Raw genomic sequence first — 19,052 nt, forward strand, 5'->3', positions numbered from 1 at the left:
GTTCCTGCAATCCAATGAAAATACAACATACCACAGCCTCTGGGATATAGTAAAAGCAGTGCTGAAAGTGCGTAGTTAAAAGGGCCTACAAAAAGAGGAAAGATACCACTCAAGTAAATCACTTGTAAATTACTCAGTAATTAACTACTAAAGCTAGAAAAACAAAACCCCAAATTACTAGATGGAGAGATAATAGTAAAGATCAGAGCAGAAATGAGTGAATTAAAAGACTGAAAAATTACATGCACTTTCAATAAAAACTGGTTCTTTGAAAAATAAAATTGACAAACCCTTAGCTAATTTGACAAAAAAAGAGACCCAAGTCAACAAAATTAGTGATGAAAAAGGAAACCACTACAAACATTCAAGAAATCCAATATATTATGAAAGATTATTTTTGAAACCCATATGCAAATAAGATGGAAAATCTATAAAAATGGATAGATTCCTATAGACATATATGCTGCCTAAGGTGAGTCAAATTAGACTCATAAATAGTCTCCCAATAAAGAAAAGTCACGTTCCTATGGATTCACAGCTGAATTGTATAAGACTTTTTTTTTTGGCTAGTCCTGAGGCTTGAACTCAGGGATTGGGAGCTTTCACGGAGCTTCTTTTTGCTCAAGGCTAGCACTTTACCACTTAAGCAATAGCACCACTTCTGGCTTTTTCTGAATAGTTCATTGGCGATAAGAGTCTCATGGCCTTTCCTGCACAGGCTGGCTTCAAACTGCGATCTCAGGTTTCAGCCTCCCAAATAGCTAGCATTAAAGGCATGAATCACTGGCACCCAGCTTGAATTCTCTGACTTTTAAAGAAGAACAGTATTCCTCAAACTTTTCCATAAAATAGAAATGGAAAGATTACTACTCAAACACATTTTATGAAGCCAGCATTACACTCATTCCCCAAACCAGGGACCCAATACAGACACAAAGCTCTTTAGTAAAATACTTGCTAACAGTTTTCAACAATCAAAAAAATTACTTATTAGGATCAAGTTAGTTTCATCCCAGTGATGCAAGGCTGGCTTAATATATGTAAATCAATAAACAAGACACCACATTATCAGAGCTAAAGACAAGAATCACATAATCATCTCAATAGATGCAGAAAAAGCCTTTGACAAAATCCAACGTTCAGTGGGCAGCAGTAGCTCATGCCTGTAATTCTAGCTACTCAGGAAGCTGAGATCTGAGGATCACGGTTCAAGGCCAGACTGGGCAGGAAAGACTGTTGAGACTCTTACCTCCAATTAACCCCCAGAAAAAGCTGGAAGTGGTACTGTTGCTCAAGTGGTAGAATACTAGCCTTGAACAAAAAAAGAGCTCAGGGACAGCCACCAGGCCCTGAGTTCAAGCACCAAGACAGGAAAAAAAGACAGGCCCTTGATTCAATATTCACAAAGCCAAGTTCTGGAAACAGCCCAGATGTACTACAATGGATGAGTGGATCAAGAAAATGTGGTTACCTGGGCTGGGAAGGTGGCTCAGTGGTAGAGTGCTTGCCTTGCATGCATGAGGCCCTGGGTTCCATTCTTCAGCACCACATAAACAGAAAAAGCCAGAAGTGGTAGAGCGCTAGCCTTGAGCTAAAGAGCTCAGGGACAGTGCCCAGGCCGAGTTCAGGCCCCATGACTGACCAGACCCAAAAAAAAAAAAAAAAAAGTGTTACCTGTACACAATGGAATTTTACTCATCCATTAGAAAGAATGGGATTGTGTCATTTGAAGGGAAATGGATGGACCTGGAACAAATTGTGTTAAGTGAGCCATGTTGACAGAGATAAATGATGCATATTTCATATGTGGAAGCTAGATCTAAAATAGAATTAGGCATGAAGACATATACAGGGCTCAATGCATTTACACACAAACTAAAAAGGGTATTCTCTTAGGGGAGGAAGCTGAAGGCCTAACTGGTCTGAACAGCTAGTTTATCAAAGCAAATATCAGAAGTGAAAACATGTTCTGGGGGATGGGCAAAGGAGGGTACAGGAATGGAGGAAGGCTAAGAAAATGTAGTCATTATATTTAATGTACATCATATAAAACAATGAATTGTGGGCTGGGAAGGTGGCTCAGTGGTAGAGTGCTTGCCTGGCATGCATGAGACCCTGGGTTCGATTCCTCAGCACCACATAAGCAGGAAAAGCTGGAAATGGCGCTATGGCTCAAGTGATAAGAGTGCTAGCCTTGAGCTGAAGAACTGAGGGACAGTGCCCAGGCCCAAAGTTCAAGTCCCACGACCGACCAAAAAGAGACCGGTGCATATCCAAATAAAAACTGATACACTGAATTGAAAAAAATGATGTAAAATGCCGTAACTCCACAGAGGTCTGCCACGCACTCTGCTCTCGTCGCCATGTGGACAGTGGTGCGCTTGGGGCAGAGCTTCCTCCCACAGGCCTTCACACCCCCTGCATGTAGATGCTCTTGAGAGGCTGGGGGAAGTGGAGAGCGGTGATGGGTGGAGGCAAGGACGAATGTGGTGCTACGATGTGCCCCATCTACTCCCCAACCCGTCCTTCCCTTTCCATTCAGCCCCTGCCATGCGGTCAGGTGGTGTGCTGCCTGTGATGCCAACGGCAGGCATGCATGCCCAGCATGGACTCACTCCAGGCCCGAAGGCACCACAGCCACCACAGCCTGGGGCTGGAGGACTGTAGGCAATGTAAGGTGTTTTGAGTAGCATCAGAAAGGACTGTGACAGTGGCAGTGTTTCCTGTTGCCATGTCCCAGCAGAACGGGTGGCACAAGTTAGGACCAGACCTGTCTCTTCGGGCTGTCAGATTTTCCTGCCTAGGAGACTGTCACAGCAGGGGGGGGGGTGCGGTGGGGCGCGGCGCCTCTCTGCCGGGCTGCTGTCTGCTTTCATGGTGACTGCGCTGTGGTAGTGACGCTCCAACTTAGCGCTAGAGCCTAGGTTTCCTTCTCTGCCATCAGCTAGCTGGCTATGACAGAATTGTTTTCCTTCTCTAGGCCTTATTTTCTTGGCACATAAAATGGGGTGTTGGACAATCACCAGACTAGTGACTGTCTTTCTCAAAATATTTAATAAAGGGAACATTTCATAAAAACTCATGAATAGGAGCGCTCTGTGTTGGACAAGTAGGGGCTGGGACAAGTTGGAGTCACTGAGCTAGTTTCTAAGTCCTCTCCAGCCCTCCTGTGTAGGTAGGTGTCTTAGCCTTTCTGAGTCTTAAGACTCAGTCAGGTTATGCCAACTCAGAGGTGTGCAGAGCTAGTGACAGCAACTTTTAAAGCTGCTTGTGGAATCTGGAATACAGACACACATCTGGAGCAGCAGGCCGGAGTGTGGCTCTAGCATTCATGAGGCTCTGGGTTCAAACGCCAGCACCATCACAAAATTTTTCAGCTCATACTAAAAGAACTAAGGCCAGTTTGACATTGCTTCTCATTTATTAATTCAGTCTGTTCTAAATTGTACAGTTACGAAAATAACAAAACCGAAGCTGGAAGCCCAGAAATATTTACACTGTGTGTAGTGAGGTCAGTCTATGTTGTTGCACAGGTTGGCTGTGTTTGGTACCACAAGGTGTTTATAATTCAGACAAATTCAGACAGATAGACAATTCTATGTACAGTAAAACAAAAGGGGAAGTCATTCAAGTATCAAAATATGGAGACAAAGATTAAATAACATTTTTGTTACAGTTCATTGCCATGCCATTAGCAACAACGTTCTCGTGAACTGTGTTGTGCAGGCCTGGGCACCTCAAAAACCGACCAAGTTCAGACTAGTTTCTAATGTCTTGACGACCGCACCTATGCGTGATGCCTGTTCAACCCAAGGCTTCTCAGGGCTCTCCCTAGGCGGGAAGTGCAGCGGTACAGATGCAGAGCTGGGCCTACTGCCCAGGGCAGCGGGCAAGTGGAGAGGATGGGAGGAGACAGGAGAGGCAAGCAGGGAGCCTGCGGCCAACACAGGGACCGAGTGTGTCTTACAGCTCCCACCTGAACAGGCTCCTTCACATTACAGGCATGGCGACCAAGTTTGCCATGCCTGCGTGTCCTGTGCTCAGGGGAAGCGTGAAAGCTGTTCCACTGGACACCTGTCTCGAAAGTTACCACATTCTTTCTAGGGACAGGAGTGATGGCCCCAAGGCGCAGTGAAGGAGGAGGAAGAGAAAGCATAGGACAGGTCCAGTAACTTTCCTTTCTGGAATATTCACAAATAAACCAATCACACAACAAGACCCAGAGCAGATTGACCAAGGCTTTCCAATAATGAAAACACCCTGAATATAAATAAGATATAGCAGCTTCAAGGGAAATAAATGCCTCCAGGCGATTTAAAAGCAGTACAGCTTGAGGAACTCATGGTAGTGTTTACACGTCTCCCTTCAGGCCTGATGCCCTCCAGCAGAGCTGGCCAAGCTGTGCCTGGTCTGAGGGGCAAGGCAGAGGCGCCCAGCAGCAGGGCCATGCATCTTCAGGGGGATTCCTGCACAGTCTAAGCTGTGCCAGGGTGGGAAATGAAGTTTAACTTCCAGGTCCTTTTTAGTACCTAGCCATGAAGGACAGCTGGCCTCTGTTGCAGAGGGGTGCACTCCAGCACTGGCTGTGCTGGGTGCAGAGCAAACAGGAGACCCACAGTTCCTGCTTTCCACTTCTGCCCCTCCACGGTGGGGGGTGTCTGGTGTGCTTCCCTACGCAGGTGCACAGCAGAGTCATGATCTGCAGCCTTTGCTGGGAAGCACGGGTACCCATGCCAGGAATGGGATGAACTGAGGCCTATAAGGTACCTGAGGTGGAGGCAGGGATGGGCAGTGCTCCTCCTCATTGCTCCTCACTCTGGAAGGGCCCGGACAGTGGCTGCCTTGGCTTTGCCTCTCTGCCCTATTGGAAGCAGGCACTCATACTTCTACTCAATTCCAGAAGGAAGACCATCACCCAAGTCACTATGAAAAGCAAAGCAAGCTAACAGAAAGATCTGAGCAGCAGGGCTGGGTCAGGACAACAGCCAGTCACTCCCAAGGCAACAAAAGCAGGGGAGGGGAACCAAATAGACTGTCACGTGATCTAGCCTTTCCCACACCTGCACCAGAGGTATGTCCAGCTGTGGAGAATCAAACCAGTAATCTGGAGAATCCCAATGAGCCCTGTCCACCTACCTCCTCAGATGAGCCATAAATTGATAAGCAGCAATCTTCACTGACCTACCCGGAATGCCCAAAATGAAAACTGCTGCGTCTCTTTTTCGAGCTTGGCTGCCCAGGATGCCCGAGAGCAGGGGGCAGCCAGCCAGGGGGGCAGTCGCTGGCCATCGGCAGTGAGCCGCAGGGAACCTCCTCGCGCCACCCTGACTTCCAGGCACCAGAAACTACAAGCTCATTTCTATTTGGCCACTGGACCTTCTCATGTGGGCCCCAAGAAAGATAATGGGAACCTTTGCTTTGGCCCAGAAGCCTGTAAGGCTGTGTTTTTACCCAGCTCTAAACAGGGATGAAAAGTTAGGTGTGAACAGACTAAGAACTCAACTCTGCCCTGAGCCTGCTCCTTCAACTCATACTGCTCACCCCTACAGCCCTGCTGTGCCAAGATCAAGGAGAGAGGGCTGCACAGACAGCCTTTTTGGCTGCTCTCAGTTCCTCTGTCCTCTGAACCCCTGGCCGTTTGTCTCAAATTGGCAGTTTTACCTAGAGGTTGAGCCAAGTATTAAAATTTCATTTTATAAAAAGGTTTTCTATTAAAAACATTTGTATTCTGAGCAAATCACTTCTTGGCCCTCTGGAGTGTCATGGGCTAGAGGCCTGGAATCGTCTCCGCAGCCGGGGCAGGACTCACTCTGAAAGACCTGGTGGTGCAGGCCCAGGCCAAGCAGCCGAGAGCAGCTCCTATAGGCAGGGGCTGGGCCTGGGTCTTCAGAGCTGCAGGCGAGGTGGTGGTGGTGGGGACGGAGCCTGTGCGCCCCACGTCTGTGTTTCTGCAGCACAGTGCGGTTCCTCAGTGGCTCAGCTTGGCAGAAGCAAACAATGGGGGAGGAAAGGGTTAACCAACAGGCCTACACAAGTGGAGGAAATGGAAAGGACACACAGAAGCAGAACAGAGGTCCCTCACAGCCGCCCCAGGCACCCTCCAAGGCCCACAGCCCACTGCTGCCTCTGGCCCAGTCATCTGCTCGGGAAGACCCAAGGACAGCAAGTGGCAGAAGGACCCACCCTGGCTTATCACCTTGGCTGGTGACTCTAACTTGGTGGCTTTCCTATTGTACACGGCTACATCTGTACCATTTCCTGCGGGAACTGCTTCCTTCCTGTCCCCTGCCATCTAATGTGAGCTGCCCGCATTGGAAAATGCAGGTTTCCTCCATGACTCAGCTCCACGATGCCAGCTGCTGAAGCACTGAGGTGAGGAAGACTGAGAGCTGAGAGAGGGTGCTCAGGGGAAGGCTGGATCACGGCTAGCTTGGGTCCCCACACATGAAGAAGTGTCAGAAAGCTCCCAGAGACAATGGAGGTGGCTTGGTGCAGGGCCCTGTGCTCAGGCAGCTCTGCTCTGAGGGAAGAAGGTGCACATGTGTGCAGGACACAGGCTTCCTTATGCTGGCTCCCACAGGATGTTCTCCTCGGTGAGCTGGACTCCAGAGCTGGGTCTAGGCCCTCCAGACCTGGGCCTCTATGGTACAGTCATGAGCGGTTGACCACAGGCACCCCCCACCCCACTCCTTGGCATGGAGTTGTGTGTTCAGAGGCTCACTGTCCCACTTTGGAGCCAGCATGTGCCCAAGGGCCTGGCCTGTACCTCTGGCCTCCCAGAAAGCACTCTGTCACATCACTGAGCTCAGGGTCTCACCAGGGCCTGACCAGGAGAGCAAGCCAGCCCGAGAGCAGCTGAGGGGAGCAGTGGCTGCAGCCAGCTGTGAACAAGTGCAGGGAATTCTGGCACTGGGTGGTCACAGTGGTTGGTTGTGTCAGGAAGGTGAAGACAGAGAGCTTTTGGCACCCAGCTGTGGCTCAGGACAGAAGAGACAGAGCCACTTCAGAAGGGCCACCAGTGGGGCCGTGTGGCTGGCCGTCCCTCCCCTTAGGCTCACAGGGCCTTCTGCAGAGCTGCCCTGGCACCCACCTCAAAGGCAACTTCCCCCTCAGCTGTCCCCAGCCCAAAGGGAGAATTCACAGTGTTGGGTGGCACTGGGTACGGAGCTGGGAGTGCGGTGTCTAGAGGAGGGCAGGTCCCAGCAGATGGGGGGCCATGGCGGCGGCGGCTGGAAGGAGTTGAGACAGCAGAAAGATCGGGTGGCAAAGGCACAGTGAGACTAGTGGAGACAGGGTGGGCTGTTTAGAAGATAGTGGTCTCATACTTGGTGCTGAGGCTCCGCTTAGAGTCTGGCTTTGGCTCCACAATCCAGGAGACACTGGCATGAGATGGGGCCTCTTGGTCTGTATCAGGTGGTTCCAGCTGCCAAACAAGGAAAAGGAGTGGAAAGTCAGCAGGACTCTGAGTCAGGGGTAAACAGGGCCCAGTGTACTCTTCCCCCAAGCAAGGCTGAAGCCTCAAAGAGCAGGCTCCTAGAAGGTAGAGTGGGAATGTCACCTCACTGGAGCCTTTAAGGGATGGCTACTTCCAGGGACTGCTTCCCACAGGGATTTCTTGGGGCTACTCAGGTACAGGGACCTGGCCCTACTTAAGCTTCTTGGTCTAAACCCCAAGCTGGTCATAACGGTCAGGAAGGGGCTCTGGGGCTTAGTGACCCCAGCCCTCAAGTAGGGCAGAGTTCAGCCCAAGGCAGGAGTGCAACCATCACCCCAGTCCTGTGGGGAGGACACAGAGAAATGGAGAGCAAAGCACACGTGGGGAAAGGCAAGAGGGAATCTCAGGAAGAGAGAGGACAATGTCACGCGGGCAGAGGAAGAGGCCACCACACTCCGAGAAAGCTCACGGTGACTTCAGGTTGACGGACACACAGACAGCATTCAGGGAGACGGACACACAGACAGCAGGAGGTGTAAAGACCTTGACTCCGGGACTAAGAGACGGCAGCGGTAGGTAGGAAGGACGGTGGGTGGTGCAGGTGTGACAGTAACAACAGCGACTATCAGGGGGCAGCGGCACCTGGGGCGCAGAGCAAAGCAGACACAGACACAAGGACGATGTCAATGGGCACTCACACGGCCATCCCCACTAGCCCCATGGTGGCCTTGCCCTGTGTTGGGCCCGGAAGAGGCAGGGAGTTTGGCAGTGCATTGGCAGAGGTCTGCCTACCTCATGCCAGATGAGCTCAGCTCTCCATATGGAGACCTGGCAGATGGTAGGGAGCTAAGGGGCCCACTTCCCTGGGAACAGCTGTGTGCAGGACGGGGGAAGGCCCTGCACTTGTCCAGCTCTGCCCTGAGCCCTGGAGTCCTGGGGAACAGGGAGCCACAGGGGAGGGGGAGGTGTTAGTAACGGCACCACGTACTGCAGACTTCCTCACGCCGACCCGAGGCTTAGGCACCGGTTTGGAAGATTTTGTTTCAATCATCTCAGCTGCAGAGGCCCCCAAGGTCCTGGACTTCTGGGCCTGCAGCGCCAGCTGATAGGCCACCTCGAATGCCTGCCCCAGTGTCAGGATGATCTCGTAGGTCAGGTTCTAGGCGGAAGCAGAGCAGCACCTGAGTATGGGGTTAGGAGCCGCTTCCTCCCTTTGCTCTGATGCCTGCCCTGGCCTCACAGGCAACACAAAACAAATTGGTCTTAAAAACACAAATTTGTTCTAATGCAAGTGGGACTTAGGGAACAATCTGAGCAAAACACATTTTGTATTTCCTTATGCATAATTCTATCTCAAAGAAATCCTGGGTGAAGGTAAAACCTGCAGCCACCTGGGCCAAACTTCATGAGAACACACCAGCCACCTCACATCCTGGGCCCTTTCCCCTCTTCCTCTCCTTGTTCCTGCTTGGCAGGTGGGTGGCTTTGCCTTGCTTCCACCTGTACTGCCCTTTCACACTGACTTGAGCTCTCTTCTCATAGAGAAGAACCTAGGGCTGGGAAGGTGGCTCAGTGGTAGAGTACTTGCTTTGCATGCTCGAGGCCCTGGGTTCGATTCCTTAGCACCACATAGGAAAAAAAAGCCGGAAGTGGTGCTGTGGCTCATGGTAGAGTGCTAGCCTTGAGCTGAAGAGCTGAGGGACAGCGCCCAGGCCCAGAGTTCAGGCCCCACGACCGGACCAAAAAAAAAAAAAAAAAAAGAGAAGGACCTAGCCTCAGTGGGCCCATGGCTGGATAGGTGGATACTTTTGCAAATTGGCCTCTAGCTTTTCCCAAGATAGAATATGTATATTGAGGAACTAAAGATGTTTTGATTAAGTATTATCTTTAGTACAAGGAGCTTTCAACTCAATAATAATTCAATTTATGAGTACTATGTATCTTGATCACTTGGGAGCCTGCATGGAACTGGGTGGTCCTAAGCCCTGGTTGCTACTGCCTTCTCATTTGCTGATACACTCACCACATCCACTGTGCTGAAAACATGGCAGTAGTGGTGGCTGGTCTGCAGGTCCTTGGTAATATAGGCAAAGGTGCACAGATCCTCTGGGTCCTGGGCTGCACAAGAAATGTTCCGGATCTCGTGCTCTGCGATGACATTCTGTTGGGGAAAGCATGTTCTGGAATTCATGGCTCCCTTGAGGTGTGCTCGAGCACTATCACCCCAAGCTTTTACCAGCATAGCACACTAGCTATGAGGGGAAAAAAAAAATTTTTCTCAGTAGGGGTGGAGTTTCCGTTCTTCAAATGACTACCAAGTAGTAGTAAATGTTCACTGCCAACCACGAGCTCTCACCAGCCTTTGCCATCTTCCAGGGTGGGGGTGAAGTGGGAAGAGTGTCAGGAAGGTGGGACCCTGAAGTGGCAGGTCATGGGGAACCTTTTGTTCACTGAGAAACTCACCCTTAAAGGTCTCTGAGCACTGAAGCCAGCGGAACCCACGTTGGGAGTTACTATGGGGACAGGTAGGGAGATGGAAGAAGAGGTGAGACAGGGCTCTGGAGTTGGCTGACTGGAGCCCAGTCTCTCACAGGGAGATGACTGCTATTATGGGTGAGTCCCTGTAAAAAGGGTCATGTAAGCCGGGCACAGGTGGCTTACACCTGTCATCCTAGCTACTCAGGAGGCAGAGATCTGAGGATCATGGTTCAAAGCCAGCCTGGGCAGGGAAGTCTGTGAGACTCTTATCTACAATATACCATTTGAAAACCGGAAGTGGTGCTGTGGCTCAAGTGATAGAGTGCATGCCTTGAGCTGAAGAGCACAGGGACAGTGCCCAAGCTCAGATTTCAAGCCCCATGACGACGACGAACCAAAAAAAAAAAAAAAAAAGATAGATAGATAGATAGGGTCATGTATCAAGGGCTTGATTCCAGCTGGTGGTAATATTGTGAAAAGTCTTAGAAGCTTCAGATGGTAAGGCCTGACTGGAGGAAGTAGGTGTACTTCTGATGGTCACACCTGGTCCCCAGTCCTTCCCTTTCTGCTTCCTGGCTGCCATGGAAAGCCAGGCTCCCCTGCTCCCACCACCAGGAAGTGCTGTGGCTTGGGACCATGGTGACAAGGTTAAGGGACCATGCCCTAAAACCTCTGAAACCATGAGCCAAACATATTCTTCCTCCTTTAAATGGATTCTCTTAGTATTTGGTCACAGCAGTGAAAAGTAACTAATATAGAAAACTGCTACCAGATTCACTGCTGGGATGCAACCTGACCATGTCGTTGTTAAGCCTTTGGAGCGGGTTGGGAGAGGAATGTGGAAAAGTTTGGAAATGTGAGAGGAACTTAATGGTCATTCTGGGGGGCCCCTGGAAGAACAGGATGCTGATGTAAGGACAGTAAAGATGGTGCTCAGGCTTCAGATGGGAATGAGGACTCTAGTGAGAGTTGGCCTCAAGTTCATTCATGTTACATTATAGCAAAGAACTTGGCTCCACTTTGTCCCTGTCCTGAGACTGAGGGAGGTCGAGTTTAAAGGGATGGAATATTTAATCTAGTGGTGGCAATTTCAGAGAAGCTCAGCATTCAGGCTGTGGCCTGTTTACTGACAGCTGCTTTTAGTCAGGGTTACATTAAGAGGGAGAAAAATCAAGGCAGAAATAAATGAAAAACATGTAGTTTTGCTGTAGCTTTACAGAAGACATGGTTTCTGGAAAGAAAATTCATTTGAAAGATTTTCTCTTGAGAAGAAAGTACTTCCGGGCACTCAGCTCCATGAGGGCAACTAGGAATGTGTTTTACTTCATTTCTCAGTCCTGAGCAACCTAGGCATTCAGAGGCCAGGCAGCTGTGGTCTAAGGAGGCCTGGCTACTGCCTGAGGTCATGGAAAACTTGATGCTCGTTTTTCAGGTATGCAGAATGCAAGAGCTATAGGGTCATGGAGGTTTCCACCCAGATTTCAAGGGACAGACTGCAGGCCAGGCAATATATGACAGGGTCAGAGTTCCTGAAGATAGCCCCTGAAAAGGTAATGAAGTTGTGAGGCTGAAACTAAAGGCATATAGAGACCATAGAAAATTAAGGATACCAGGAATGCAAAACTCTTCTGAGAAGATGAAGGCAGCAAACAGAGCCAGTCCAAGAGAAAGGCCATGTGGGTTATAGTCAGCAAAGAGGACATAAGGCTGCTCAAGTCTACTCAAACTCCTGACACAGTCCCTGAATGCCAGCCTTGCCAGCGTTGGAGCTACAGGATTGAGTGTTTGCCCTGCTGGGGTTTTGGTCTTGCTTGTGAGGAAGTCTGACCTTTCATTGCTATTATTCTATTGCTTCCTTTTGGGATGGGATTGCCACTTTATCTTGAGAGTAGGTTAATTTCTGATTTTTTTAATAGGGGCTTAGAGTTAAGAGTTTGCCTTGAGTCTCGCAGGAAGGAGACTTTGAATTTGGACTTCAGAAAAATGTGTTAAGAATACAGGTATTCTTAGAGATGGACAAAATCCATCTGTATTATGAGATGAACATCTTTTGTAGGCCAGTAGAACATCGTGGTTTGGCTATGAAGTGTCCCCACAAAAGGATCATGTCATGGAGCTCTGGTTCCCTGGTGGCGCTATCTGGGGAGGTGCTGGAAACTTAAGAGGTGAGCCTGGCTGGAGGAAGTATGTCAGTGGAGATTTTCTAGTCCCTGTGCCTCCCTGTGTCTCTGTTTCCTGGCCACTCTGAGGTGAACCGCCTCTGCCACATGTTACCACGGCCATGATGTTCAGCCTCCCTACAGACTAAGAAACAAGAGATCATTGACTGAAAGCCACTAAGGACTGTAAGAAGGAATAAATGGGGGCTGGGAAGGTGGCTCAGTGGTAGAGCGCTTGCCTTGCATGCCTGAGACCCTGGGTTCGATTCCTCAGCACCACATAAGCAAAAAAAAAAAAAAAAAAAAAGAAGGAATAAATGCTTCCTCCCTTAAGTTGCTTTTCTCAAGAACTGGGTTAAAGCAGCACAAAAGTCTGACCAGCACCCACCAACGGTCCTCGTGAGAAGCCTACCTTGTTGGAAGCATCGATGAACTTGACACCTTTGTATGTGATGGACAGGATGATAGTGGGAATCTTCTTCATGTGCTCAGTGGATTTCTACAGGAAACAAGGGAGGTCCTGAGAATGCTCCTTCTCCTGATTCACGGCTCCTCCCAGCCTTCTGTGGCATGCAGCATGGCAGGACCAGCTGTGTTTCCATCTCCTGCTCTCTGTCCTAGCCGCCTCCTTCCCCACACACAACCTACCCGCATTTTGGCACAGGCGTCTTGTGTGGACTCTGTCCCTCGCAGATCTTTGATCAGCATGGAGCCTAGGTACTGTGGGAGGAGCAGTGGGCTTAGATACCTGTATTGCCATGCAGGGTGACCAGCCAAAGTGAGCGTCCCCCTATCAGGTGGCTACCTCTCAAAAACTCCTCCTCCTCTAACGCTAGCAGCAGAGCACCTCCCCCACCCCCACATTTTACTTTCTTACGATCACTGTGCATTTTCCAGAGGCCTCTTCCCCTCCCCTCCGCTGCTGGGAATGACTGCAGAGTAGAAGACAGCTTCTGGGATCTGGCCTTAAAGAGGGCCTGAGGGCCTCATGGGACTGGCTGAGAAGGAGCAGGGAGCAGGGAAAGCTGGGAGGGCAGGAACAACTCACATTGGCCTCATAACCACAGGACTCAAAGATGAGTTTCTCTGGTTGGTGTTGCCAGCTCTGCACAGGGGCGTATGGGGCAGCCAGGCTGGGGGGTCGCAGGGTCAGCTTGGCCTCCCGGGGCTCCTCCTGCAGAACACACACAGTTGGACATGGCTCACCTGTTGTAGGGAAGAGCTCACAAGCTCACTGATGGGCTCTACCATACTCAAGTGAGGACACCAGTGACACCAGTAAGGTGAGGGCCAAGTACAAAGGGCAGGGCCCAGATGAGCAACCAGAAGCACTGTGACAGGGGGAGCTGCTATTGACCCGAGAATAAAGCAGAGCAGCAGGGCTGCCAGGAAGGGTCTGTGGTGTCTAGGAGTCTTGGAAATGGGGATAGCCGCCTAACAGGTTGTACATGAGGAAACACAAGCTGTGGGTTGTTCTGCCTGAGTGGCAGGAGCTGGGTCCCTGAACTGGGGAGCACCATGGTGAAGACACACTTAGCTGCTGGAAGCAGCCGGGGGCAGTGTCACGTCTGTGCAGGCGAGAGCGACGGGTGCACAAGCAGGGTCCCAGCATAAGAGATGGAGAGGAGGGAAAGATTGAGAAACATTTTAGATTTCTATTCCCAGCAACATGCAGCCTCCATACAGAACAACTGAAACCGCTAGACACTATTTTCTACTCTAAAAACCGATGGCTGTGCTGTGGGGAAAGAAAGGAGACTAAACTTGGACTTCAAAATGGTGCCAACCCTGTCCTGGTGAGGCACCTTGCCGCATGTCCAGCTGTGCCCACCATGGGCCTCTGAAAGGCAGCAGAGGAGCAGACTAAGACCTGGCAGGTGGGATGGGAGAATGCTGGGCTGAAGAGGTTGCAGAGGAAGCTCTGGGGACCAAGCAGGGTGAGAGTAAAGGGGACAGGGTATGTATGTGTGTGTGTCTAGGATGGGGGTATGTAGACCAGCAGTCATGTGTGTGTGTGTGTGTGTAGGATGGGGGTAGGTAGACCAGCAGTCATATGTGTGTGTGTGTGTGTGTGTGTGTGTGTGTGTGTGTAGGATGGGGGTATGTAGACCAGCAGTCAATGGCAGATCACTGTATGTCTCTGGGGCCCATAAACAACATAAAGCCTCTCCTGAGAAAACCCTGTGCCCACCTGTGGGGCTGGGTAGTGGGAGGCAGGCAGTTACAGAGAGCCGTGTAGGTGAACCTGGGAGGGAGGGAGTCTGGGAGGCCCCTGGGACCTCACACAGTGCACTGGGCAGGAAGTCAGCGGAGCAGGCTGACATCTCCTCCCAACCCTGATGCCAGCCCAACAGGGTGCTGGAAGGCCCTGGCCTGCCTGCCCACCTGGACTCGGCAGCGTTCTCGAGAGGATGCTGTGGGGTCATGTAGACTGTCATGCCGCCTCCAGCCTGTGTCCCCTGGAGGCAGCAGCAGGTCTGCTGACCGCCCGGCGCAGGAATCATTCTGGCTCAGTGGGGAGGATGTCTGGGAGATTAAATCTTGGCACTGAAAGGAGAGAAACCATGAAGTTCACACCACCATCCTAGCCTCGGATTGGAGGTATCGGCTGGTCCTGGGGACACACTGGAAATGGCTAGGGGCTGCAGAGTCAGGGGGACAGAAGAAGCAAGGATCTAGGGGTCAACAGCAACTAAGGTGATATCAAATGCCCTACCAGCCAGAAACCTGCAGTGAAGGCTGGGACGGGGCCCTGCCCACCTGGTGCAAGAAGGAAGCCTCTCTAGAGCTGCAAAGCCTTGAAGACCCTGTCCTGTGGGGACCTTGAACAGCCATAGGCTAAAAGACTCTTGGGAGAAGAGCCACACCCACAATGATCAGATAGGAAATTATCTGTGGTGATCCACCATTGATCTCTGTGTACTGAGCAGCACTGGCAGCCACAGCCTCCATGAAAGGATGCCACAATGTTAAGATCTAAGCTGTTGTCTGGCTCTTGGCTTAGGGCTGGCTTCAGCCTCCTCATGCATAAAGCCGAAGAAACAGTGCCCACTTTCTGAGGTGCAGATCCAGTCTCCTGGGCAGGGTTGTATGTTATCTACCATTACAATACAGTCCTATCTGGCAGATTCCATGAAGCCCAACCTAATCCAAGCCCAACCCATCCCTTGGCTTGAACAATGTGTCATCTGTGAGGTTCTGAAAGTGTAGGTTTCTCCCAATCCTATCCCTGGAGGTACAAATCCCAGGGCTTGGGCCAGTAGGTGATGTCTTGTCAGAACCCTCAGCTTTGTCTTGAGCTCCTGAGCTGCTGGGTACAGAGCTGAATCTAACCCCTTGATGTGGTCCCAGTCATTCCTGAGACTATTTTATTTATTCCTGTATTTAAACTGATTTTTTTTGGGGGGTGGGGGTCGGTTGTAGGGCTTGAACTCTGAGCCTGGGTGCTTTTAGCTCTTCAACTCAAGGCTAGTACTCTACCACTTGAACCACAGTGCCACTTCCAGTTTTCTGGTGCTTTATTGGAGATAAGAGTCTCATGGACTTTCCTGCCCGGGATGGCTTTGAACCATGATCCTCAGCTCTCAACCTCCTTGGTAACTAGGATTACAGGCGTGAGCCACTGGCACCTGGTTTAAATTGATCTTTGATCACAGGCCATCTCAAACACGTTGGGATATAATTAATAATTAATAAATAACCAGTGTCCATGCATTTGTTTTGAGCTCAGTGAGAGAGGGCAGGAATACCACCTTCTCTACAGAGGTCACATTGTCTCTGAGGAATTCCTAAAAATACAAAGCATGAGCATGTATGCTTTTCCTCCCCTCACTCACTCTCAGCTGGGAGAATCTCGGAGGCTTCTGGGGCGGCTCCTCGTAGGGTCTCTCAGCCAGGGAGGCGATGATGCGCTTGCGGTGGCCCAGCAGGTGGACCTTCAGGACCTGGCAGTGAGTGGGAGGAAGGCAGTCAGAGGTGACAGGACCCTTAGTTCCCTGCTCTCCACCTTCCCCCAGCCCTGCCTCCCACCATGGCTGTGTGGTCACCAAAGGAGGCATGCCTCAAGAGGGGTGTGCTGGCACTTACATTGACAAGCTCCAGCTCCCAGAGGTTCTTCACAGTGTCAATGGAGCTGTAGCCACTGGCCAGGAATGAGTGGATGTAGTCCTGCAGCCCCAGGGAGTCCAGCCAGGAGGTCACTGATGGGGGACTGTTTCCATCATAGCCTAGGGCCTTCACCTGCAGACCAAGAGGAAGCAAACACATCTTAGACTCACAGGATGAGAACTGATGACCTAGGGGAGAACAAGGAAACCCCTTAGCACCTCAGCAACTTTTCCCTGGCACAGCCCTTTCTATCACCGTTCTGGGAGGTGGGAGCCACTAGATCTGGGGAAGACAGCTTTGCAGGTGAGGTGAGATGGAGGAGAGTGTGTAGAATACCTCCACCTGGGCTCTGAAGGGAGTCATACACCTACAGGGACAACACAGTGGTGTGTGCTGTGGAGGGAAGAACCAGGGAAACATGGGGATTACCACTAGGCCTGGGCCTAATAGCTCCTGTACCATGGGGAGACAGTGCTGTCTCTGCTGCCAACTCCTCCAAGGCCTCTTGGGGGTCAGGATGAGCCGGCCTGGGCTCCAGTGACACACCAAGCCTGTGGTACCAGGCTCCTGTACTGGGAACACCCATAGAAGCTCCCCTGTCAGCCTGACAGGGTATCCATGGTCCCTTGATCTCTGCCATTTTCTAGGCCTGCAACTTTGTGAGGAAAGGAACAGGGCTATGAGCCCTACTGGGCTTGAAGGAGGGCAGATGCTACCTGGTGAGATCTACATGTACCACAGCCAAGCTTGTCCTGGTTCTTGGTTTAGGGGTATCAGGGAGATGGCACTGGCCCTGGCCTGGGCTGAGGCTGCAGGCTGTGGGTAGTCACCTTGGGCAGGGAGCGGGCAGCCTGCAGCAACTTCCGTCGGTGCTGTGCATCACTGATGCCAATCTCCCTCAGGTCCTGCTCTTCCATCACATTAGACCCCTGAGCACAGAAAGGAAGATGTTAGGGTGTTTTGAACTGATGGCTGGCCAGGTCAGCCTTTCATAGCCCAATGCCAGAACCAAGAGGGAGAGAGACTGGGGTTCTTAGGCAGGAGGACAGTGTAAGCTGTATTGGGATGAGAGTCTAACCCAGGTCAGCTCCCTGGGCAGCCAATTATCCTGAGGGTTTCCAGGAACCCTGCTACCAGCTACTTTGTTAGCATCCCAAAGGACATTCTAAGATCTTTAGGATTGTATGCCAGGAAAAGCAGATCATATACACACCAGGGCAGGGTATAGAAAGGACAGCCACCACCCCAGGCAATTTCCTGCCATTCCCAGAACCAACACTGAGGCTAAGTGATCATGCCTAGGGATGTGCGCCTAGATAGGCAGGAGAGGGCACATCTGTTTCCCATCCTGGCCCAGGCCCTAGGAAAACCATTGGGAGAGATGACAGGGCTCTCTGTTGGTCACCCCAAATCTTATTAAGGACAAGAAAGGGAAAAGCAGCATCTCCAGCTTGTGTACACCCACCCATCCAGGGGGGTCAGGGCTTTCTCCAGGCCAGCAGCTTCCAAAGGCAGCTGTGGCCCCGAGGCTAAAGGACTAGTTCCCCATATGAGTGAAGCCATGTCAGGGCTCTCACAGGGTTAAACAGTAGATTGCCTGGGCCTGGGAACTGACCCCTGACAGGGACCAGGTGCACTATGACTTGTCTTACATGCATCTGCCCACCATTGCCTGGCTGAGCTGACCTTGCCTCCTCTGGGACTGACAATGCTTCCAAGATGGCCCACATAAACACTGCCTCCCTCAACCTAGCTGGTGACAGGAGGTACTCACATTTTCCTGCTTTCCTGACCATCCTGAACCCCACTCAGACCTTGTCTCCCTTCAAGGGAGAGGCTGTCCTGGTAAAAGCCATTGGGAAGAAGCACAACCTATCTCAGTCCTAGTTCCTGAAGCCTCCTGATGGCTCCTGGCCGTGGCCTTTAGGAGTTGCTCTCTGGGAGGTGCACAGGGCTGGAGGAGCAATCTTCCCAGTTAAAGGGAAACACTTCTCACCCTTGTCATCTCTCCCAAGCACAATGTGAGTCTCCCTGTTTCCTCTGTGGACCAATGTGACATTCATCTCATCTGCCTGCTGTCTTCCTGGAATACCTTTCTTTTTTTAAGTCTTGGCTGAGTTCGAGGTGCCATATTTACCCCTTAATCAGCAGTAGTTGCTGGTCCTGAGTCAGTCTGGAGTCAAGAGGGGTTGGCCTTTGCCGGGTGCGGGTGGCTCACGCCTGTAATCCTAGCTACTCAGGAGGCTGAGATCTGAGGATTGCAGTTCAAAGTCAGCCCAGGCAACAAAGTAAGTGAGATTCTTATCTCCAATAAACCACCAGAAAACCAGAAGTGGCGCTGTGGCTCAAGTTGTAGAGTGCTAGTCTTGAGCTGAAGAGCTGAGGGACAGCGCCCAAGGCCAGAGTTCAAGCCCCACAGCCAACAACAACAAAAAGGTGTGTGTGTGGGGTTTGGCCTCAAGCTGTTCACACTCCATGTCAATGTGTGGTTTTAAGCTCTGCTGCTGTGTCACATTCTGAGCTTATGCCATGAAGGAAGGACCCTGAATGGAATCTGCATCAGAAGACACACGAGAAAAGAGGAACCAGCCTCAAGTTCTAGGGAAGGACTTGGAGAAGTCAGCTCTCCTGGGTTCCTCACCTCTAGGAAGAATGGTGAGTTTCCTCTTGCACTTTCCCCATCCACTTTATACAACCTGTGCAAATAGGTGGCAAGAGCAACTGCCACCACAGGCCAGGATACCAGGAAGGACACCTCCATTACCATTCACAACCAGTAGAAGCCATGAAAGAGGGAGTGGCTGCTAGTACAATTTCATATTAAAGAATAGCCAGGGCTGGGAAGGTGGCTCAGTGGTAGAGCGCTTGCCTTG

The 19,052-nt window shown here is 51.0% G+C and overlaps 1 protein-coding gene across 3 annotated transcripts in view; it reads right to left on the reverse strand.

Moving 5' to 3' along the window:
* Window positions 1-4,561: 4,561 nt before the first annotated feature.
* Window positions 4,562-19,052, reverse strand: part of Anks1a (ankyrin repeat and sterile alpha motif domain containing 1A) — a 100,121-nt gene continuing 85,630 nt past the window's right edge. For 2 of the 3 annotated variants that reach the window (XM_013029642.1, XM_013029640.1), the window contains 10 exons: window positions 17,010-17,108; window positions 16,159-16,311; window positions 15,909-16,016; window positions 14,458-14,619; window positions 13,121-13,246; window positions 12,721-12,792; window positions 12,485-12,571; window positions 9,459-9,596; window positions 8,424-8,594; window positions 7,304-7,423 (listed from right to left, as the gene is read on the reverse strand). In XM_013029642.1, the coding sequence (XP_012885096.1) occupies window positions 7,304-7,423; window positions 8,424-8,594; window positions 9,459-9,596; window positions 12,485-12,571; window positions 12,721-12,792; window positions 13,121-13,246; window positions 14,458-14,619; window positions 15,909-16,016; window positions 16,159-16,311; window positions 17,010-17,108 (1,236 nt within the window). Of the gene's footprint in view, window positions 5,981-7,303; window positions 7,424-8,423; window positions 8,595-9,458; window positions 9,597-12,484; window positions 12,572-12,720; window positions 12,793-13,120; window positions 13,247-14,457; window positions 14,620-15,908; window positions 16,017-16,158; window positions 16,312-17,009; window positions 17,109-19,052 lie in introns of those variants that run through there. The other variant, XM_013029641.1, reaches the window with a different exon arrangement.

This window comes from Dipodomys ordii, unplaced genomic scaffold (assembly GCF_000151885.1).
Source record: "Dipodomys ordii isolate 6190 unplaced genomic scaffold, Dord_2.0 Scaffold120, whole genome shotgun sequence".
Classification (NCBI taxonomy): Eukaryota; Metazoa; Chordata; class Mammalia; order Rodentia; family Heteromyidae; genus Dipodomys; species Dipodomys ordii.